Consider the following 24,697-nt stretch of genomic DNA (forward strand, 5'->3'; position numbering starts at 1 on the left):
TTGTGAATTCAAATAACCAGTCCATATTTTCTTAGATATTTTTGGTATATCTCTTATATAAAAGCAGAGAAGTTCTTTCTCTTTCTGAAATACCTACTTAGTACAAGTTGCCTTATTTTTCGATGTCCTAGAACTAAAGAGAAGGAAGACATGCAATAAAGAACATGGACAGCTGGTATTGGTAAACTTTTCTTAAAACAACTCAAAATTAAAAGCACCTAAATTTGATAAGATATCATGATGAAGCCCAAACAACCCAGAACCTGCTCCAAAGGACTGACAAAGAGAAATTAGGGTAACTTTCATTGACGTTTCCCAGCTTACTCCAGTTAAAACCCCGAAACACTGGAAACCAGCCAATGTAATGCCATTTTGTATGTGTGTTTTGTTTTAAAAGAAAGACCATAGGGACATACCAGGAAATTACAGGCTGGTTAGTTTTGATTCAGTTGTGGTTAAAATCTTCAGAAACTATTTTAAGAAATCAAACAGAGGAAGAGCAGAAACTCAGTTTAGAGGGACCCATGTGGTTTCCGGAAGGGAATAACTTGCCTTACTAACTGCGTGGAATTCTTTGAGGCTGGATTATCGAAATGAGGATACTACCAACAGAATCGTTGGATCTGAAGAGCTATAAAATTCAGTGATTCAGGGTAAATCATGTATGATTCCTTGGCGGTTTGTCTGTAAACTAGAGCAGCGCTTTCCTAATTGGGATGCTATTAATGAAACCTTTTACAGACTTTGGGGGAAATGTAAAGAAATATACATATTTAAAATAGAGTAGTATTTTAAAATACAAATAGTGACAGTTACAGGAGCTAATAATAGTAATTACCTACTATTATTGTCTGCTTGGCACTATACTTAAACTGTTTAAATGACTCTATGAGGTACAGAGTATTATTCTCGATTTGCAGATGGCAAAAATGAGGGTGTGAAAAGTTAAGTAAATTTCCAATGGCTGAATGGAGATGGAGCTGGGATTTAAATCCAGAACTGTCAGACTCTAAGATCATGTTCTTAACCACTGTACAAACCCCTTCTGTGTCTCAATAATTATACAAAATAGAACTTTTGGCTGGCAATCAGTAGAGAACTTCCCCAAAATGCCTCATTATAGGAACAAATGACTACTCACTAGGATCTACCAACTTGCTAATTACACTGCATACAAGTAGTAAAAATCCCACCTGCCAATGCAGAAGACATAAGAGACACAGATTCAATCTCTGGGTCGGGAAGATCCCCTGGCACAACAACCCACTCCAGTATTCTTGCCTGGAGAATCCCATAGACAGAGTAGCCTGGCAAGCTACGGTCCATAGGCTCACAGAGAGTCAGACACAACTGGAGTGACTTAGCATGCACGCACAACATTCTGAGGTTAAGTGGGGGAACTGCTCAAAGAAACCACCAGTTCCCAAGGGAATCCTGACTTTTGATCCAATCTCACCACCCAGCCCAGAAATGAGCTTGACTCTGGGGGAATCTCTTAGAACTAGATTTCCTGGGATTCCTCCAAATGTCCTCAGCCCTTCTCTCTTCCCTTATGGATGTAGGATAGCGTTGGCTGAATCACAAAGGATCCTGCAGGAGACAGACATCAGATAGACATTAGACCTACCCACCACCGCACACAGACATGGCTATGTTCTGATTCTGTGGGTGAAGAATTGCACTATGGCACCCCAGGGCTTTGTGCAATCTCTAGATTGTATCATTTGGTCAAGCGAACCCAGGACACTTGTAGGTTTACCTTTCCTACACCTCAGCAGTTCTCTAGGAAAGCAAGGTCCTGACTCAATCCTATACATTATATTTTCTGTTTGGCAGGCATGCAGGGAGGGCAAAGAAATAGAAAGTATAGAAAAGGAATAACAAAATGTTCATAATGCCACAACCCTATTACAACTAATGTTACCATTTTGGTATATTTGCTTTCTTTCTTTCTATGGATGTGTTTCTTTACACAGCTATAATATTTTAAAAGATTTTTAATCCAGTTTTATTTCAATTAAAATATACCGTAATTTTTTCTTATTACCACAGCATCCACACCTACCATTGTTATTGGCTAGGTGACATTCTATTGACTACCATACTTAAAATTCCTTTATTGTTCATCATCTCCATTATTTCTGTATTCTTTCATAATAAACAATGTCATGATGAACAATCTTATCTTATAAAATTCTTCTTATTTTGGATAATTTCCTTAGTATAGGTTCATTGTGTGTATTAGTTGCTTACTTGTGTCCAGCTCTTTGTGACCCAATGAACTGTGTAGCCTGCTAGACTCCTCTGTCCGTGGGATTTCCCAGGCAATAATCCTGGAGTGGGTTGACATTTGCTTCTCCAGGGAATCTTCCCAACCCAGGTATTGAACTCAGGTCTCCTGCATCGCAGGCAGATTCTTTACCATCTGAGCTATCAGGGTAGCCCCAGCCTCGGTTTATAGATATGGATTAATTGAGCCACCAAATGTTCTCACAACCTTGTGTCTTCAGAGTAGGTTCTAGAACCATTTAGTCCCAGTTCTCCATTAAAAGAAATCATAAATAATGCCCTGTTCAAATTAACTTTGTATTAGCTTTTTAAAGATGGAAGAGTTTCATGAAAACAAATCTCTTTAATATGTTTAATCTGTTTATTTTGAACTTAATTGACACCATACATTTCTTTCAGTCCATTTTGTCCTCTCATCATCTGTGCTCAATAGATTGTTTATGAGATACATAGAATGATGTTTTGAAAGAGAATTGAGTAGCACTGTGAAGATAAACCCTGTTTTTCAGAAGTCACATGATAATGGAGTGACTTAGTCACTTAGCTTCTATGACATCTTTTCTTATCTATATCCTTAATAATATTATTTTACAATCTTATGATAGAACATATATTGAACACAAATTATACACAAATATGTAGATGTGCTATTATCTATAAGAGTAAGATGAAGTATTCCCAGGTGGCACTAGTGGTAAAACCCGCCTGCCAATTCAGGAGACCTAAGAGACATGGGTTTGATCCCTGGGCCGGGAATATCTGCTAGAGGAAGGCATGGCAGCCTACTCCAGTATTCTTGCCTGGAGAATCCCGTGGACAGAGGAGCCTGGTGGGCTGCAGTCCATAGAGTCGCAAAAAGTCGGCCACAACTGAAGCAGTGTAGCACGCACACACAAGATGAAGTGTAGATATTTACCATCAGTCCCACTGACGTTTACCATTTCCCCCCCTTCTATTGTGAAAAACAACAGAATGAATACCCATAACAGTATTTGAATTTTGGCATTAAGAAATCGTTTAGAAATAAAATATAGTCTAAAATACTTTTGAAGTGTCAAGTAACTCGTCTGCCCAATTCCAAAGAGGGAGAATTTTGTATTTTAACCTTTAAAAAGTGAGAATAACAAGATTAAGTGGGTGTCATTTAATACTCAGCTGAGTATGTGAAACCCAAATACTTTTTTTTTTGGTTATTGCTAAGACAAGAGCCCCGCATCTGCTACGTAGCTTAACTGGTAAGAGATCTCTGTGCCTGTCCAAGATCTTCTCGCCATAGGAGGCATCCAGATGCCTTTTGGAACCACTGCATTTTAAAGAAAATGTACTCTGTAACAAACCTGATTGTCCCTTCATATGCAGGGGAGCCTCTGTTCCCCTCACATTGTAGAAAGAGGGGCTATTGAATACACCCCCTCCTAAATTTTTTGTCTTAAATTGGCAAGGGTTTCCTCTGAGTCTTTTTAAATTGTAAGGAGTTGACCATAGAATAGGAACATGCATGTCGTGTTATTCAGAAGCAAGAAAGCCCGAAGAGGTTGGTGCAAACGAGTTTTAGCTTATGATTTAGGAGGGGGCTCAGCAAACCTGCTTTACTTCTCCCCACTCCTGCCCTCAGACCCAAAGATATAAACCCCATAGCGGGGAGGGCTTATTCAGAATGAAGAGAAGAAAAGGAATGGGAAGGTATAGATAGGAGGTGATTTTCCTGTGATTAGGCCTTGGTGGAAGAGGATGAACTTTTTTACCAAAGTAGATTTCTAGGGGGCAAGTAGTCAATCATTGTTCAGAAACAGGGACAAAGTGACTGCCTTGGTTCAGCTCAGGTGTGGAGGGAGGGAGATACGGACAGGACACAGGAGAGGAGCAATTAGACCACCACTAGAGTCAGCCCGGGGGAGCAGTGGGGACTTAATGTGGCAAAGAACATGTTCAGAAATGTGCCAAGGACTTCTCTGCCTGCCTCTGACACCTCAGAAGACCCAGGTGTTTTCACTTGCTTCTGTTCTTTACCAATTAGTGTCTGCACACCAGAAAAGCGTATATAGAGTTACTATGAGAAGTATTTTACATAGCAATACTGTTTGATATTTTATCAATTAAAGGTACATCATTGTTAAATGGAAAATGCAGAGCTTGTGTAGAGGTGACAGTAATGATTACATTAAAATGACGCCTAAACATAATTTGAAGAAAGGCATTAATAGCTTCTTTACCCATCTTCTCTGGATGGTGGAACTGTGAATTTTTTGGTAAATCCTCAATTTTTTTCTAATTTTTCAATTATGATTATTTTTATAATTTAAAAATGTTCCTTAAAGAAGTAAATTAGGATCTAGAAGAATTTTTTTTGTGAAAGGAGGGAGATCAGTGTTGGTCATTTCAGTGTTAATGGAAATTAGTTTAAAAGATGCTTGTCTCCAGGGTATCAAGTTTGGCCTTGCTAAGGGAACACATTCCCCGGTGGCCCAGATGGTAAAGAATCCACCTGTAATGCAGGAGACTTGGGTTCAACCCCTGGCTCAGGAAGATGCCTTAGAGAAGGAAATGGCTACCCACTCTACATTCTTGCCTGGGAAATCCCATGGACAGAGGAACCTGGCAGGCTACAGTCCATTTTGTTGCAGAAGAGTTGGACACAACTTAGTGACTAAACAACAGCCACTGTCTTATTGAGACACAAATGGCCACCATACTCAGAGAGTGATTTTGGAATGATGGAATATTAATGCATGTATAAAGGTGAATGAAATAAATGAAGGTGAACTTTTGAATAATTTAACCCAAAACAGTTTCTTCTTTTCTGAAGATCACCCTGTGAGTTTATTTAAAATGATGGTTGTAGAAGTTTCTGGAAGATTTTGATGGCCAGCTTGGGACTTTTCTGTGATGAGACTAGCTGTCCAGCTCCGAGCTGCACAGGAGTTTTTCACTCTAGTGAACTCACCAGGATCTGAGGCGTGGTTAGGAGAGCACCTCCTTGCACAAGTTTTACCAACGCCTCTGAGTTATTTGGACTCAGTGGCACTGATCTGGGCTCTGGTTTCATTTTAAATGAACAGTCTCAAAAATTCCAATAAACTCTCCACACTAGCAGAGAGTGAGCTTTCTTCCCCACTTTCTGAGATGACTCACATTATCTTCTCTAGTGAAACCTCCTACCTCATACTTGCCCATCCTGAGTTGATAACTTTGCCTCATCCTTCACTTGAAAACATTGAAACATTCCCTCAGTGCATCAAGACCTCTCTCTTCCTTGCACCCACACCCAGCCACCCATCCCATCTTTGCTCCTTTTATTAAACCAAGAAATTGCCTTTCTTCCTATCGAAGTCCAGTTATTGACACGTTCTCTTGATCTTATCCCATCTTGCTTCCTCAAGGAGTCTCCCTGATGACTTCAATGTCTTCCTCTCTGCTGGAGCATTCCATCAGCCTGCAAACACAACATCTCCTGATTTTATATACGTACATATTAATATAGGCACACATAGCTTTATATTATACTCCTCTTCTGCCCACTCATCCACTGAACAATCTCAGAGCTCCAGTTTCCCTTCTGGAAACAAGCTAACTTCTTTTTTAAGGGCTTTCTCTTCTTTTTCTTTTTTTTAATATATTTAGATTAGTTTTATGTTTTACTTTTTTATTGGAGTATACTTGATTTACAATGCTGTGTTAATGTCTACTATACAGCAAATTGATTCAGTTTTACATATATATGCATTTTAAAATATTCTTTTCCATTAGGATTTATCATAGGATATTGAATATAGTTCCCTGTGCTATACAGTAGGACCTTGTTATTTATGCATTCTATATATAATAGTTTACATCTGCTAACCCCAACCTCCTACTCAGTCCATACCCTAAGCCCCTCTCCCTTGGCAACCACAAGTCTATCCTCTATGTCTGTGAGTCTGTTTCTGTTTCATAGATAGCTTCATTTGTGTCATATTTTAGATTCCACATATAAGTAATATCATATAGTATTTGGCTTGTCTGTTTGATTTTCTTCACGTAGTATGATAATCCCTAGGTACTTCCATGTTGCTACATTGACATAGTTTTGTTCTCTTATGTGGCTGAGTAGTATTCCATCGTGTGTATGTATGTATATATGTGTATATATATATATATATATATATATATATATATCTCATATCTTCTTTATCCATTCATATGTTGATGGACATTTAGATTATTTCCATGTCTTGGCTATTGTGAATAGTGCTCACAATAGGAAAGTTCTTGAGATAGTTGTCCGCACAAGTGGTCACCCTACTTGCCTCCCTATTCATTGCCTCCACACTTCGCCAAGGCTGCTCCCATGATGTCACGTGTAATCACCCATACTTTTTGGTTCCTTGGTTCTCTAGCTGCACATTCTATACTTTTCCCTACTTTTAAAGTCATTTCTATCTTTTGCCAACATCTCCTCCTATACCCAACTGATAAGTATTAGAGTTTCCAGCATGACCCCAGCGTCACTACTCATATTTCTTGAGAACTCTTTCCCCAAGAGTCTTATCTCTTCTCATGCCATTAACTACTATCTCTATGTTACCCACACCTGAACTTGTAACTCCAGTCAAATCTTTTTTCTTCTGGGAAGAGAAAAATTGTATTTAACTGTTTTCTTGTCATCTCAGGAGCATCTCAGATTTAACAAGATCCTTCTGAATAGTCTGCCCACCTTAACTAAAAGCAATTTCCCATCCCAACACTTCTGTCTCTGTGAGTGGCACCATCAAACACCCTGTTCAGTTCAGTTCACTTCAGTTCAGTCATTCAGTCATGTCCGACTCTCTGCAACCCCATGAATCACAGCACACCAGGCCTCCCTGTCCATCACCAACTCCCAGAGTTTACTCAAACACATGTCCATCGAGTGGGTGATGCCATCCAGCCATCTCATCCTCTGTCATCCCCTTCTCCTCCTGCCCCCAATCCCGCCCAGCATCAGGGTCTTTCCCAATGAGTCAACTCTTTGCATGTGGTGGCCAAAGTATTGGAGTTTCAGCTTCAGCATCAGTCCTTCCAATGAACACCCAGGACTGATCTCCTTTACGATGGACTGGTTGGATCTCCTTTCAGTCCAAGGGACTCTCAAGAGTCTTCTCCAACACCACAGTTCAAAAGCATCAATTCTTCAGCGCTCAGCTTTCTTCACAGTCCAACTCTCACATCCATACATGACCATGGGAAAAACCATAGCCTTGACCAGACAGACCTTTGTTGGCAAAGTAATGTCTCTGCTTTTTAATATGCTATCCAGGTTGGTCATAACTTTCCTTCCAAGGAGTAAGCGTCTTTTAATTTCATGGCTGCAGTCACCATCTGCAGTGATAAATCCAAGGTGTTATCTTTGTTGTTGCCTCCTCCTTCACTCCTCATCTTTAACCTTTCACCATGTAGTTTCAACTTTCACAACAGATCTTAAATCATCCTCTTTGCTCCACTCTGCCAACACCTTAATCTGAGTTACCATTAAGTGTTATCTGGTCCATTTCTAGAGTTTACTTACTGGTCTCCTGCTTTCCTATGTGGCAACTTCACAGTAAGCCTCCATTAAAACCATTTATCGTCTGTCTATTGCATATTTAATAAGATGTAAATATGTGAATCCCCTACTCCAAAACCCTGATGACCTGACCCATGCCTTGCTTCCCCTTGTTTATTCTGGCCACTCTCTCCCTTGCCCACTCTCTCCTGCTATACTTACTTCCTTTCAAGCCTTTGAGCACATTCATCTCCTTTATGACTCAGGGCCTTTGCAGATACAATTCATCTTTTCCCCACTTCTCACATGGATGACTCCTCATCCTTCAGGTCATCACTCAAATGCCATTTCCTCAAAGGCCTTCCAGCACCAGCTTACTAGAGAGTGGTGAACCGTGTGTCTATTACTCCATCAGGTTTTATCCTTCATAAAATTCATGAACATCTCTCTGTTCGTGTGCTTTTTTCCCCTCTTTCTTCCCCAGTAGAGTGGAAACTCAAGGTAACACAGCCCAGCCATATTTTATGGAGCACCTTGTATGTGGTGCAGAGGGAAACGCAGAGACTTTTTGTACCTCTGTACTTTCCCTTGTGCTTGCCTTGCTGCCTTTCCCAAGGCTATTAGTGACACCCACAGCCTCCGCTGATGCTTCCCTGTGCCGAGTAGCAGGTGGTGGGGAGGTTGGGTTTCCCACCACTAGCACCACTGGTTCCAAATAGGGAAAAGAGTATGTCAAGGCTGTGTATTGTCACCCTGCTTATTTAACTTATATGCAGGGTACATCATGAGAAACGCTGGGCTGGATGAAGTACAAGCTGGTATCAAGATTGCCGGGAGAAATATCAATAACCTCAGATATGCAGATGACACCACCCTTATGGCAGAAAGTGAAGAGGAACTAAAAAGCCTCTTGATGAAGATGAAAGAGGAGAGTAAAAAAGTTGGCTTAAAGCTCAACATTCAGAAAACTAAGATCATGGCATTTGGTTCCATTGCTTCATGGCAAATAGATGGGGAAACAGTGGAAGCAGTGTCAGACTTTATTTTCTTGGGCTCCAAAATCACTGCAGATGGTGACTACAGCCATGAAATTAAAAGATGCTTGCTCCTTGGAAGAAAAGTTATGGCCATCCTAGGCAGCGTATTAGAAAGCAAAGACATTACTTTGCCAACAAAGGCCCGACTAGTCAAAGCTATGTTTTTTCCAGTAGTCATGTATGAATGTAAGAGTTGGACTATAAAGAAATCTGAGCACAGAAGAATTGATGCTTTTGAACTGTGGTATTGGAGAAGACTCTTGAGAGTCCCTTGGACTGCAAGGAGATCCAACCAGTCCATCCTAAAGGAAATCAGTCCTGGGTGTTCATTGGAAGGACTGATGATGAAGCTGAAACTCCAATACTTTGGCCACCTGATGCGAGGAGCTGACTAATTTGAAAAGACCCTGATGCTGGGAACGATTAAGTGCAGGAGGAAAGGGGACAACAGAAGATGAGATAGCTGGATGGCATCACTGACTTAATGGACATGAGTTTGAATAAACTCCGGGAGTTGGTGATGGACAGGGAGGCCTGGTGTGCTGTAGTCCATGGGGTCACAAAGAGTCAGACACAACTGAGTGACTGAACTGAACTGAACTGAGCACCACAGGTGATAGGCATGTGTGGAGAGTCCATGGGCACTTCTGACACATCCTCTGGGTGCTACAGCTAAACCAGGTTCTCTGGAGCCATCAACATCCAGAAGCCATGTGGAGGAGGCAGACACCCCTTTCCCTTCCTGTGCCAAGTTTTGTTAGCTGGATGCCAAAGCGCAGTATATCTTCTACTCTCCTTATCTCTCCTGTCTTAGAACAGAGTTCTTCAAATTTGCTTTTAAGAACTCAGGAAAACACAGAGCCCCCAATGTTGCTACAGTATTTTGTTTAGTTATGTTTGTGTCCTGTTTTGTTGAACATGGGAAAAGTAAATAACATAAGCATATTCTGTGTCTTCTATGTTATCCAGTACTACCACATCATTTCAATGAACTCAGTATATTTGTATTTATAACACATGAATGAAAATTGTAATTACATTATTAAATAACGTACAGAGGTTTTGGCAATTGTTTGGAAAGAAAAAATGGTTTAAAAAAATTAGGTCTTTAGTTGGTATGTGACAATCTCAGCATGCCCCAGAACAGTGTATAAAGAATTGGCATTGCCAACTGAAGTGTTATATTGATCTCTTTGAGCATATCAGATAGCAACCATTGATCCCATCTACACATTTTTTAAATGGCATTATACCAAAAATAGTTTGTTAGTGCTCGGTTCTCAAAAGAATCCTTTAACACTTAAAAGTGGTTGACACACTACTTAAACCTGGAAGATTCTAGAAAAAAAAAGCACTTTCTGTTTCCCTTTTTACTTAAAATTTTTGTTTTGTTAGCAACCCCACATGTCTGTAAGACAAAAATAGAGACCCCCAGGTTAGTTAACATGATAAACCTAAGTCCCCGCCATCACAATATATTCCAGATCCACCAGCAACAGCCTCAGTTGGTTGTTTATTAGGCCAAGCCTGGCTCCTTTAAGACGAATTCCCTTCAAGAGGGATGTGTGTATGACAATCTCTTAGCATTCACCCTTCTTGGTGAATTGATGTACCTTCTCACAGCTTAGACTCAATCTGAAATCTTCACTCTCCTGGCTTGAAGAATGAATAAATGAGTAAAAGGAGTGATTGCATGAAATAAAGCATTAATTTACCTGATAGTAGAAAATCCATTGCCTGCTCACTGTATGGTTTAATGAAAAGTGTTCTGTCTTTCCAGGTCATAGAAGACAGTTTTAAGATAGAAAAGGATAAAGTGAAAGCAAAATCTCCCAAGGAGAAGAAGTCCCCATCTGCCAAGGTTGCCAAAGGAAAGGGAAAGGACCAGCCAGAGGCAAACATTGCCGTGAAAAAGACCACCCAGTTAGTGAGGAGGGGAGAAGAGGATGACACCAAACAATACATTGGTCAGTGAAATGCTCCTTTCACTTCTTGACTTATGACCTATGAACTCGAGAAACCATTCCAGTCACTATGCTTAATCTTCCCCAGGCTTTCCCCTTTTTTAAAACCATAAATCCCATGCTGCCCATGACACCTTGGTAGAAAAATATTTCTACTTGCAATTCATTTATGTTTTCAGCCAGTATTTCTTTAGCATGTGTCATGCTATAGGCATATTTTCACAGTGCAAATAAAAGATGAAGTCACAAGCTGATTGTGCTACCAAGCAGCTTAGTGTCTATTTGGGAACATTTTGAGAAAGTCAGAGACACTTGTAAGGCAAAGCAAAAAGTAATTATTGTCACAAATGAAATACAATACCAATAAAATCAGACCAGTTAATTTGTGAGTCAAGTAGCGCATGTAGCTTCCTGACCTCAACTTCTCCCACTGTTTGTCCTAGATAGAGCAACCAGAATTTTCTTTCATTTAGATTGTCTATATAAAAACTATTCACCTTAGACAGCTATGAGTTATTTCTCCCTTCCCATGAATCTAAATGGAGCTACTGTTGTTATGCACATTGTATTTAAATGAGATGGCAGGTCTTCACATTCTTTACCAATTTGACTCCCATAATACATCCCTGCTCTAAACCTACTTACTTAGGAGCAATTATATTATGGACTTCATGGACAGCATCAATACTGATTTGTTTTAGTAACTGAAGAAAAATCACTACTTGAAGATCGAAAGTTTGTGCATCTGTTGCTCTATTTTTAAGTTGATCTTAATGAACCATCATGAGATGTAATGTTTCCATGTACCATCTAGTACTGATATCAAAGTATGACAATTTTTCTCACCCCTCAGAATCTAACATTCTAATATAAATTCATGTTCTAACACTAATAGAACAATGTAGCCAGGATAAAGTCAAGGAGAAAAATTTTAGGAATGTGCACGATATGTATTTTAAAATTGAATGCAATAAATAATATTGTTGCTACATAACCAATACTCTGCATCCACACCTATTGACATAAACACACAGAATGCTTTGGTAGGGAGTATGTTCATATTCAATATTTCCCTCTCCTGTAAACACCTCTACTTATAAAATATCACAAAGCTTCAGCTACTCGTAATTCAGGAGTAAAGCCAGATGTTACTCAAGAGATTAGAACCAAGAAAAATTACAACCTAGACTTTTTTTTTTCCCATGAAAACCCAAACACATTTTCCATGACGACAGGCCCTCTGTATGTTTGTCTTTCTATTATGCCTTTGTCTCATTTGCAACAGTGATTTAATATTTTGTAAAATGGCCACAGCCTTCTTACTGGAAGGGCAATAATGAAAACCAGTCAACAGGATTGCATTCCAGCCAACCCCACTGCTCTTGGCAAGCCCCGGGGATGATAAACGCATGCATAATGTATGGAGCCATTGAACTGGCTGCGTGCAACCTGTTCTCTTTTAAAATGATGGCTGCTCTTCTCTACGGTATTTTTTGAACAGACGATGAGCCAGATGACGGTGCCCAGCATTACTTTATAGTCGTGGGCTTCAACAATCCTCAGCTATTAGCGATCATGACGGAGCTTGGCATTCCCATAAGCAGCGTGATTAAAATATCTTCAGAGAATTATGAACCTCTGCAGACACACCTGGCAGCAGTTAGCCAACAGCAGGAAAGTTTTCTTCAGCCAGAAGGTATGCAGTCTGCTAAGCAACTTACCGAATCCTTCAATATTACCCACTGTCCTTAAAGAACAAATACAACTTTCTGTCCAAAACATAGTCCTACGATACACACATTGTTAAATCCTTTTGAGACCGATTTGCTGTTTATGCTGCTTGCACGAGCCAGGTGTTGTAAATTTTGCAAATTCAAATCATACCCTTTGTTTCTATCCCTGCCAGCCACAGAGAACATAGAGTTGGTTATCCAACTCCATTTCTCAGGAATTTTGATATGTAACTTTTACCTAAAGCATGCGCTGGGTGGATCAACTATGGAGAATCGTTTCTGCCAGCAGCCACAGTCACCAAATGGCCCTGGGGGCCGGGGGGGGGGTCATTACTTTGGATTCTTGCTTGGCTTTGCTACTGGCTTATTGTGACAAATCAGAAGGGGTGCTTTTATTCCGGGCCTTGGACCAGGAAGCTATAGGATGAAGCCCCACCTACACTGCTGTTCAGCTATCCTGAGCCTCAGGGTCTTCCTCGAAGGGAATTGAACCCAACTTCCTCTATGGGAAGGGAACAAAACTCTACTGTGTGGGTACTAGAATTAGGATTCAGCATAAGCCTCTGTGACCTGGAAGTTCATGCTCTTTTTGCCGTATGCTGTTTCACCTTTTTGTTATTTATTAGTAATATTTTTTTGCACAGGACTTTGTAACCTACACAGCCACATCCTAACTTCTATAACACGACATTTTAAAATTTGCCATTCCAGGTTAGAAATAGCTAACCTTGATAATAATAATAGCTACCATTTATTGGGCATAGGCCTTGGAACTTGGCTTAATGCTGAGGGCTTTAAGTGTGTTGATTCATGTAGTTTCCATGACAACCCTTGGAAGTATGTTTTATTATTTCCATTTTACAGGAAACGACTTTCAGTCTAGGGGCAGCTATTAAATAAAAGAGCCAGGATTCAAATCCAGCTACTCCTGTCTCAAAGGCTAGTTGTAACATTAAATAATTATTGTTGAAGCCAATGAGAAAATGCTGACTCCTCTGCCCATGGAATTCTCCAGGCAAGAATACTGGAGTGGGTAGCCATTCCCTTCTCCAGGAGATCTTCCTTACTCAGGGATCGAAGCCAGGTCTCCTGCATTTTACCATCTGAACCACCAGAGAAACCCATAAGTTCCATAGTCTTTCTACTAAAAAAATATTTAATATATAAAAATAAAATCACAGAAAGAGAGACTTTAGAATAATGAGATCTTAGTAGTAGGACCTATTTAGTTGTAGATGGAAAGAAACAAAACATGTCAGACAAATTTTCAAGTGTAACTTTATGGAAAACTGTTGTTATTTTAAAGTCAGAGGACAAATGCCCAGAGAAGCTAGTAGCTATTTCAATGTGGCCTAAAGTTAACTGGAGCAGAAATCATGGATCCAGTGTGTTTTTAGCCACACAGAAAGGAAAACTGGATCAATTGCAGTTATGCATCAAACAAATGCTAAAATGGTCGAAAAGTGGTTGGGCAGGAAATTGCTCCTCTACAAATACAGCATAGGAGTGATGGAAATATTGGCCATAGTTAGCTCCCAAAATGTGTGACCTTATTATTATCTTTCTAGGCTTCAACTATAAAATAAAGGGGTTGGAAAAGCTCATATTTAATAATAATTTCAGAAGTAAAATCCTCTGATGTTTAATTATATAGTCCAGGTCCAAACACTTCTCAAAATTACCTTTATTTGTATTTTCTGGTACTGTACAGACATTGGGCAATGTATATGACTCACCACAAGCACTGCAAGTGGGATGAAATTCAGCACTCTCATTTTGCAGTATAAACATGTTGCTCTTATTAGAAATAGAAGCTGAAAAACTGAAGAAAGAGAATGGCATAAAAGAACTTGAAATCTTCTGGAAGTACTTGGAACCAATCCTGAATAACCAGAAACCAGAAACAAATCTCTTTGATGTCGCTCGGCTTGAATACACGGTCAAGGCTGACAAGTTTCCTTCTGACTGGTCAGACAGCGAGATGTTGGTTAGTACATGCATTAGTGAGACTGACTAGTTTGAACATGTGACACTGTGCTTCCATTTGCCCCATCTGTTCATTCCACAGATATTTATTGATCACTGTCTATAGAGAAGGTTTTGTGCTAGGCTGGTTTATCTTTAAGACAGTGGGCACACTGAATGTCTTATAATGGCTATAGCCTGATACTTTAACTTTTAGTGTATGAATTAATGTCAAAAGAATAAGATGTAGATGAAGATAAAGCATGGTAATTATTTTATTTGGTGACATGTGGGTTTGCTTCATACCTTAAGGTTCTAGGCAGCAGAGTCTTAATATATATAAATTATGAAAATACTGAATTTTACAGTTTGTTGAATTACATTGTCTTTCTTTTTTATACATTAGTTCAAAACATTGTTCTTCTAGGTCCTTGCTTTTATTGCCAAAATTGTATTTTTAATTTATTTGCCCAACAAGGTTTATCTTAATAGAATGACTTGACCCCAAGCCAACAATTAGCAGGCATTTCCTGAGTGTATTTATTGGCCCCCTGCTATTGAGGTACTTGCAGAAAGGCAAGACCAAAATCATGAAACAGAGAAGCCGTGTCCAAGATGCCACACATCTACGTGCTCTGTTATATGAAACACTCTTGTTTTTTACTAATTCAGAAAAAGAAGAATTAGGCTGCTCTGAAAAGTAACAAAATCTGTATATATGAGGGTGTTTTAAAAAAAAGAATGTTGAGCAACTGCTTATCACAGATGTTGGGGAAGATATCCGTATCCAGACATTCCTGTTATAAAAAAAGAGACCTCTCAGGTCTCTTCTGGCTGACCACCATGGCTCCCAACAAACAGGGGACCAGGAGTGTTGAATCCCTTACAGGGTAATATATGTCAGTATTGAAAGGACTTGAACTGAAAGCAGAGTCCCGGAGAAGGACCACATCAAGGTGTCCTGAAGGAAGCTGGGAGAAACAGGATGGAAGGGGAGGATGACTGTCTGTGGACAGTGACTGTGGGTAGCTCCCAAAGAAACAAAATGCAAACCTGACGGTCTAAGAGGAAAAGAATGACATCAGATCCTGGAGTTTCTGAGCCAAAGGGTAGGCTGCTCGTGACCATGGGTTGCCACATGGCCAGTTCTCACTATGAGAATCCCTGCTTCTGTTACCTTGAGATGGATGTGCACTGGGTGAATTATGTGAAAACACCGAGGAGGGAAGCCTAGATTTGAACCCTGAAGGACAGACAGGATTGTCTGTAGCAGTGGATACATCAGGTTGAGTGACAAAGAATGTCAACATGAGGTATTAGATGTTACCATGTGGAAACAGAACACTTAAGTCTCATGCTATTGGCAACTATTGTTATTGTTGTTTAGTCACTAAGTTGTGTCCAACTCTTTGCAACCCCATGGACTGTAGCCTACCAGGCTCTTCTGTCCATAGGATTTCCCATGCAAAAATACTAAAGTGGGTTGCCATTTCCTTCTTCAGGGGACCTTCCTGACCAAGTGATCAAACCCGCATCTCCCATGTCCCCTGCATTGGTAGGCAGATTCTTTACCACTGAACCATCAGGGAAGTCTACCTTGACAGTAGTAAGAATAAATACTAGCCTTGATGGGAAGATCCCCTGGAGAAGGGAATGGCTACCCACTCCAGTATTCTGCCTGGAGAATTCCATGGACAGATGAGCCTGGCAGACGACAGTCCATGGGGTCACAAAGAGTCAGACACAACTAAGTGACTTTCACCATCACTAAGATACATGGAAACAAAGCTGAACATAGAAAATCTGTGTCTGAAGGCAAAGCTGGTTATTGTGAAATCCCTCTGCTTTGCATCACCCCATCCCTTCATCTAGATATCTTCCTCTGTCCTGGTTTGTCTTTCACTCCCCTGCCTCCTAAACCGGAGCTCAGAAGAGTCCACCTGTCCTTTACTACTCCATGTTAAGTCGGGCCATGTTTCTCTATCCCAGAGATACTGGCATTCCAGGCACTGTCATACTGTGACTACTCCATCCTGTTTTCTTGGAGTTCTCGATTATGCCCAGCAAATTGGAAAGAGGCTATAGCCCTGGGATCCTGAAACACCATCTCAAAGGCAGCTGTCTACTCTATCTTGATGATAAACCAGCTCTTCTTCCGAGAATTTAAAAATTTATCCTAACTTAAAAACTCACATCCACAAATTTAAGTTTTGTGAAAACATTTCCTCCTCTCATTTGGGGCAAGTTTTGGCCACATACCTTCGAAAGAACTTATGTGCAATTTTGATTTAATAGAGCATAGGAGATCCCAGCCATATAGATCTTGAATCCTCTGTCCATGGGATTTCCCAGGCAAGAATACTGGAGTGGGTTGCCATTTCCTTCTCCCGGAGATTTTTCCTGACCCAGGAACTGAACTTACATATCCTGTGTCTCATGCTTTGCAGGCAGATTCTTTACCTGCTGAGCCATCGGGGAAGATGAATCATAATTAAGGGGAGGCAATACAAAGAGTCTTCTAAGGCAGGCTCAAACCAAGAACGTTTTGCTCCTGCTCTAACTAGGGCTCCGTTCTGTGTGTCTTATGCCCTCCCCAGGCAGAGGCTGAGAGGAGCTGATGTGCATTGAGCTCAGGGTGGAAGACATTCCATTGCATCCTCAGTACATAGATGTGAACATCAAGACACACAGTTGCAACTCCAAAAGACTCAGCACCATTCACAGCATCCTGTTTCCTATGCCAGTATTAAAAGCTTTCTGTTCATTAGATTTTAATCACTCCATTTTAAAAACAGTTTTTTATTATTTTTTTGGCCACACCATGTGGCACATGGAATCTTCATTCCCAAACCCAGGATCGAACTGGCATCTGCTGCAGTGGAAGTGCAGAATCTTAACCATTGGACTGCCAGGAAGGTCCCTAATCACTCCATTTTTAAAGAAAGTGAATGTGGCTATATTTTCCTTTTTAAAAATATAGAGTAGAAGAGTTTAAATGGCAATTAAAGTTAAGAACTTTCATGTTGAAAAAGTAATATCAGTTTGAAATACTGTTGGGACTTTCCTGGTGGCCCAGACGGTAAAGAATCTGCCTGCAATGCAGGAGACCCAGGTTCAATCCCTGGTTCAGGAAGATCCCCTGGAGAAAAGGAATGGCTACAGACTCCAGTGTTCTGGCCTGGAGAATTCCATGGACAGAGGAGTTTGGCAGGCTACAGTCCATGGGGTAGCAAAGAGTTGGACATGACTAAGACTTTAACACACTGCTCCTTATGCATATATCCTCCTGACTTCAGAAGTAGAAGATTAATGTCTAGAGTTGGGCCATGAGGTAAATGAGGAAGGTAAATGAGGAAATGAGATCAATCAACTGTGCTGCCTGAGTGGACATACCAATCTTCTATCAGCCATTTTGCAAGTATTTATTGAACATCAGCTTCATGCCAGAGCCATGATCTGGGTCCAACTGCAGCAGACTTTTAGAGCCAAGGCATACGTTTGCAAGGTCCAGTTTGTGAGTGAGCAACCCAGCACAAATAATGATGGACAAAGAAAGCCTTAAAAGCAGTTCAGTAACAGAGTTGGGTTTCAGAAGAAAAGACCTTTGGGTTTAATACTGAAAATCAAAATTCATTGTAAATTTAGGATCACTTGAAAAATATAGAAGCAATAAACCTATTTCTAATACAAGTAGCCTACATACATACTGTAGATAGACGGTATTCCACTCTCAGCTCTATCTGTAAGTTGATAATGGCCTCACATCCAAGCCAGGAGCCAGCCAAGTAGTCGTCTTTGTCTCTGGAAGAAGGAAAGCATTAGTACCTTTGGCTGCAAACAAGCAGGCTGTATTTCTGCTGAACCCAGGTAACGAAAGCTTTACATCAAATAAATGCCCATCAAGAAGTGCTAACTGCCTATGGACGACATCTGCAACATCTCAAGTTAAGCCCTGGGTTGCTGAAATAATTTTCTGGCTTTTAGCATGTGATTTGCTGTTTGATTTAAAAAGAAATTAGCTAGTTAAGCTAAGGGATAATTGACCAGAAGCTTTTACTCTAATTTTTATAAATACAGGCATGCAAAAATATGTTTCTGTGCCAGAATGTGGGCAGAGAATATCAGGTTGAAGTTTTACTGAGGAATTCTCAGCCCTGGAGGGGACCCGTGAAGCCCAGACTAAGGTGTGCTGTAAGGATGTGCAAAGCTGGCTTGTCTCTGAACTCCTGCCAGGCTGAGTCACTGGCCCCGCTAGGAGCTTTCTCACTCTACCTTAGCACTTCAGCTCGAACACAGGAGGAGCCTATCTAACCCTCCTTTGCTTTCAAGCAGACTTAATGATAACTATGCTTTTCCACTTCTGGAAATGAAAGCCAAGGTAATAGAGATATCTGATCTATGACCTGCTTGCTAGATCATAAAACTTGCAGGTATCATGGAGTACTGGTCTATCAGGATCTGTTAGGGTTTTCTCCCTACAGGTAGCACAGTGAGGAGAGGAAGAAATCCTGATTGCACACACACTGCAGTCTGCTTGCATGGAGAGCGTGGGAGAATCCATTGCAATTCTTGTGTGGCCGAGCAAGAGCTCAGCCCCAGCTTGCCTTGGGCTGAGGATGTGGAAATTACCTATCTCATGAGTTGCTTCAGGAATGGAGATGCCTAGAAAATAGGCCTCTCTGCTGAAACGAATGAATATGGCATTTTCTACCTTGTTGAAGCATTAATCAGACTCTTAGAATACTAGGCAGCCAGAGGCCCTCCAAAGGGAACAGACTGCATTGTGGTGAAGGGCCAGAAGGGTTCAATGGTTTGGGGACCAGCTGGGGAAGGGCTTCCCTGTGAAAATCATAGGTTTGGCTTTATGGGAGATACAAACCATACATCTGATTCCAACAATATAAAGCTAAGAGCTAATTGTCGTTAATTCTCACCCATAGCTGGAATTGGGCACCGAAATTTTTGAAAATGTTGCCTGTTTGATGTACGACACCCTGGATTGGAAAAGGCAGCACCAGCACTATTTGGAAAGCATGCAGCTTATTAACGTCCCACAGGTGGTTAGTGAGAAGCCTATCTTTGAAGTGACGGTGATTCCTGAGGTAGGCACATTCTGGAGTGTCTTTAATGGGCCGAATGATTCATTGAACAACTTAATTTTCACATTTATAAAACATACGAAGAAAAAAATCACAAATATTGGTAGCAAGGGGACTCTGCCTGCTGGTATTTAACAGGTAAGTGTGGGATCAAGGACCCCAGGCACAGTATTAAAGGTATCCATATGGTGGGGACTTTATGAAGCTCCCAACTACCTACCACACACAGAGGGGATGATAGAACCTGCTTTTCAGCCATGGTACAATAAACAACATCTGGAACCAGGAGGGCTATTGATAATTTAATCACCGTGTTTATGTGCATGCTAACTCCCTTCAGTAGTGTCCGATTCTGAGACCCCATGGACTCTAGCCTGCCAGGCTTTTCTGCCCATGGGATTCTCCAGGCAAGATTACTGGAGTGGGTTGCCATGCCCTCCTCCAAGGGATCTTCCCCATCTAGGGGTCGAACCCGCATCTCTTATGTCTCCTGCCTTGGCAGGCAGGTTCTTTACCACTAGCACCACCTGGGAAGCCCAACCGTTGTTATTTAACACCTACTCTGTGCTGGCACTGTACCAGGGGCTGGCAATACAATAATGAACAATATCCACCCCCTGTCCTCCTCACTGAGGTTAAGCTTTAAAGGCAGTCAAGTCAAAGGTGGTTGCAATTTAGCATGATGAGTGCTGGGAGGATAGTCAGCTGAGGTTTCAGGAGAAGCTATAAATATGGCACCTAACCTGCTCCTGAGCAGAGGAGGTTAGAGAGATGGAAATCAAGAAGGCCTTCCCAGGCAGAGTAAGTGATCGGCTGAAGGCTGAGGATGAATTGCCTGGGTAAACCCTGGTTGGGGAGAGGGACAGGGTGGTACTCTCAAGAAAGGGGCAAAGATGTTACAAAGACAGGGAGGTCAAAACAAAGAAGTATTATGGCCAGAACCACACCGCAGGGTGGGCAGTGCTTCCAGGCCATACGTACAGAGTGGAGAACAGCAACAAAAGCTGGAAAGGTAGGAGCCAAGATGTTCTTCGGTGCTGAGCTCAAGAGTTTGGGTTTTGTCCTGAAAGCAACGGAAACCATTCAAGGATTCTCAGAGGGAGACTGGCATGATTCTGAGTCACCCTAGGGAAGAAAATCTTGACTCTTGGTGCCCCATCTTCCCACCCCTTTCCTGGTAATGACTTCAGTTCAGTTGCTTAGTTATGTTCGACTCTCTGTGACTCCATGGACTGCATCACGCCAGGCCTCCCTGTCCATCACCAACTCCTGGAGTTTACTCGAACTCACGTCCATTGAGTTGGTGATGCCATCCAACCATCTCGTCCTCTGTTGTCCCCTTCTCCTTCCACTTTTAATCTTTCCCAGCATCAGAGTCTTTTCAAATGAGTCAGCTCTTCACATCATATGGCCAAAGTATTGGAGTTTCAGCTTCAGCATCAGTCTTTCCAATTAATATTCAGGACTGATTTCCTTTAGGGTGGACTAATTGGATCTCCTTGCAGTCCAAGGGACTCTCAAGAGTCTTCTCCAACACCACAGTTCAAAAGCATCAATTCTTCTGCACTCAGCTTTCTTTATAGTCCAACTCTCACATCCATACATGACTACTGGAAAAACCATAGCCTTGACTAGATGGACCTTTGTTGGCAACGTAATGTCTCTGCTTTTTAATGTGCTATCTAGGTTGGTCATAACTTTCCTTCCAAGGAGTAAGTGTCTTTTAGTTTCATGGCTGCTGTCACCATCTGCAGTGATTTTGGAGCCAAAAAAAAAAAAAAAGTCTGCCGCTGTTTCCCCATCTATTTGCCATGAAGTTATGTGACTGGATGCCATGATCTTAGTTTTCTGAATATTGAGCTTGAAGCCTCTTTAATCAAGAGGCTCTTTAGTTCTTCACTTTCTGCCATAAGGGTGGTGTCATCTGCACATCTGAGGTTATTGATATTTCTTCTGGCAATCTTGATTCCAGCTTGTGCTTCATCCAGCCCAGCCTTTCTCATGATGTACTTTGCATATAAGTTAAATAAGCAGGGTGACAATATACAGCCTTGACGTACTCCTTTTCCTATTTGGAACCAGTCTGTTCCATGTCCAGTTCTGACCTGCATACAGATTTCTCAAGAGGCAGGTCAGGTGATCTGGTATTCCCATCTCTTTCAGAATTTTCCACAGTTTATTGTGATCCACACAGTCAAAGGCTTTGACATAGTCAATAAAGCAGAAATAGATGTTTTTCTGGAACTCTCTTGCTTTTTTAATGATTCAGCAGACAAAGGCTTTGGCATAGTCAATAAAGCAGAAATAGATGTTTTTCTGGAACTCTCTTGCTTTTTTAATGATCCAGCGGATGTTGGCAATTTGATCTCTGGTTCCTCTGCCTTTTCTAAAACCAGCTTGGACATCTGGAATTTCATGGTTCATGGATTGTTGAAGCCTGGCTTGGAGAATTTTGATCATTACTTTACTAGCATGTGAGATGAGTGCAATTGTGCGGTAGTTTGAGCATTCTTTGGAATTGCCTTTCTTTTTGATTGGAATGAAAACTGACCTTTTCCAGTCCTGTGTCCACTGCTGAGTTTTCACAAATTTGCTGGCGTGTTGAGTGTAGCACTTTCACAGCATCATCTTTCAGGATTTGAAAAAGCTCAACTGGAATTCCATTGCTTAGTGGGTTCTATTAGGAAAAAACTGAGAAATCTCCATACCCATTAACTTCTTTCCTTCTGTGGACAAAATTTGCTTATTTGACCCTCATATTAGCAAATGATTTTGTGGTGTGAACAGAATCACGCAACCTCAGAATCCCATCGAAATCCCATCATCCCAGCATTGGATGAAAGCATCTCTCAACTGAATGTTTTAATTGTTCCTTTTTAATTGTTCTTTTAGCCTCCACAACCTGTTGTCACAATCCCTGGAAAGAAGAAAACACAACAATATGAAGAGCCACAAATCCCAGCTCCTCCTCCACCAACACTGCTACCACCAGCACCAGGCATGTACGGAGCAGCCGGAGAATCAGCGTCAGGAGCTGGTGCTTTAGGGAATGATTGTCCTCCATGTTGCTTTCACACCTCCCTCCACCCCCAGCTCCCGCATTTATCAGGGCATGATCAGAGTTTGAATCTGTGGATGGAAGAAATGGAGAGCACGTTTTAACTGAACCACAATATTTTGTATCTTTTACAGTGGCTTCCATCATCACAAATGAAGTAGACATGAGATACTACAATGATTTGCTGAATCCCATTCCAGAGGAATTCATTTCTGTGCCCTTGATACTGCACTGTATGCTGGAACAGGTAAGTGGATACATCCTGGAACTTTCTTCCCTGGCAGGCGATGTGTAGTCAGGTACTTCACCTCCCTTTCTTTTTTAAAAAACTATTTTAAAAATAGGCTTGTAATGCCTGAATGCATTCTCCTTTACAAAGATTAGGACATTTTAGATAAAGCTAAAATTTTCTTATGAGCTTCAGTCCTCTTTCTTTTGCTATGCTCTGGAACCATTTATATAACATACCCTGAAGTTGTGGTAGGCATATGTTTAAATACTATCAGGTGTCATTTTAATGAAAGAGAGAGGAGTTGGGCAGGTGGACAGGGTGGTTAATGGTCTTCAACTGCATTTAAAGTTTCTTTTACTCTTGTAGATTTAATCAGATTTTTCTGTTTCTGAGGCCAATTTTAGTCATTCATCTTTTTAAATAAATATCCATTTCATTTGTGTTTTCAATATCCTAGAAGCTCTTTATTCACTAATATACATTTAAAAATTCTCTCTGTATCGGTTATGTTCCTTCCCTATGACCAATGTTATTTTTTAGTGCCCTCTTTTCTTGATCATGGATGTCGATGGTTTATTGATTGTTGGTCTTTTCAAAGAACAGCATTTTTTTCATTGATCCACTCCTTTTTACTTTACTAATTTCTTCATTTATCTTTATTATTTCCTTCTTCCCACTTTCTTTGGTTTATTTAGCAATTCATTTTAATTGAAAGTTCACTTGGTTTACTTTCTATTTCACTTTACTTAAGCCTGTGCATTTTGAGTATTTCTTGGACACATCATAATGCATTCAGAGTACTCAGTTCTAAGTCTTTTAATTTCCACTCTTTATTGTCCATTTCTGATTTTATTTCATTATGGTCAGTAAACATGATCGGGGTGTTAAAATTTTTTTTTTAATTTCCCAGACTTCCTGTGTGACCTCGTACACATGGTCAGTTCTTATGAATGCTGTAGATGCATTTGAGAAAAGTTTGTTATCAGTTCATTTAATTCTTGAAACAACCCTAGGGAGTAGGAACCATTTTTATTCCCATTTTGCAGATAAGGAAACTGAGGCATAAAAAAGGTTAAGTAACTTGTCCAAGTAGTAGGTGACAGAAACTGCTTTTGAATCTTATCAGTCTACGTGGAAAAGTATTTTGATAGCATTGCTCTGTTGTGGTCTTCCTTCTCATGTTGCTGATAAGAAGTCTGACATCAATCAGATACTTTTTCCTTTATTATTGTTGTTCAGTTGCTAAGTCATGTCTGACTCTTTGCAACCTCATGAACTGCACCATACCAGGCTTCTCTGTGCATCACTATCTTCCTGAGTTTGCTCAAACTCATGTCCATTGAGTCAGTGATGCCCTCCAGCCACCTCATCCTCTGTTGTCCCCTTCTCCTCCTGCCTTCGATCTTTCCCAGCATCAGAGTCATTTCCAATGAGTCAGTTCTTCACATCAGGTGACCAAAGTATTGGAGCTTCAGATTCAGCATCAGTTCTTCCAGTGAATATTTTCCTTTATAGGTAATCTATTTTTTAATTCTGGCAGCTATTAGAGTTTTCTTTTTATAATTGATAACACAAGGCTGTGTGTAGATATGGATTTGTTTTATCATTGTCTTTATGATTGAAAAGATTAAAGTCTGGTTTCTGATAACATTCTGAGTAAAATCAAAATTCCTTATGCTGATCCATAAAGACCCTAAAAATATGGTTCTGGGCTGCTTCTGTCATCTCCTGCCCCCCACCACATGCACACTTATACTATTGGTCATCTACATAGGCTTTCTAGTTTTTCCTTACATATACTAATTCTACCTTAGTGTTTT

At 40.7% G+C, this 24,697-nt stretch overlaps 1 protein-coding gene across 3 annotated transcripts in view; it reads left to right on the forward strand.

Moving 5' to 3' along the window:
* Positions 1-24,697, forward strand: part of SPAG17 (sperm associated antigen 17) — a 250,171-nt gene that overhangs the window by 63,866 nt on the left and 161,608 nt on the right. For all 3 annotated transcript variants that reach the window (XM_070467229.1, XM_070467228.1, XM_070467230.1), the window contains exons 5-10: positions 10,607-10,793; positions 12,292-12,486; positions 14,329-14,510; positions 19,429-19,590; positions 22,480-22,585; positions 22,780-22,892. In XM_070467229.1, coding sequence (XP_070323330.1) covers positions 10,607-10,793; positions 12,292-12,486; positions 14,329-14,510; positions 19,429-19,590; positions 22,480-22,585; positions 22,780-22,892 — 945 coding nt within the window. The remainder of the gene's footprint in view (positions 1-10,606; positions 10,794-12,291; positions 12,487-14,328; positions 14,511-19,428; positions 19,591-22,479; positions 22,586-22,779; positions 22,893-24,697) is intronic.

Source organism: Odocoileus virginianus, chromosome 5, assembly GCF_023699985.2.
Source record: "Odocoileus virginianus isolate 20LAN1187 ecotype Illinois chromosome 5, Ovbor_1.2, whole genome shotgun sequence".
Classification (NCBI taxonomy): domain Eukaryota; kingdom Metazoa; phylum Chordata; class Mammalia; order Artiodactyla; family Cervidae; genus Odocoileus; species Odocoileus virginianus.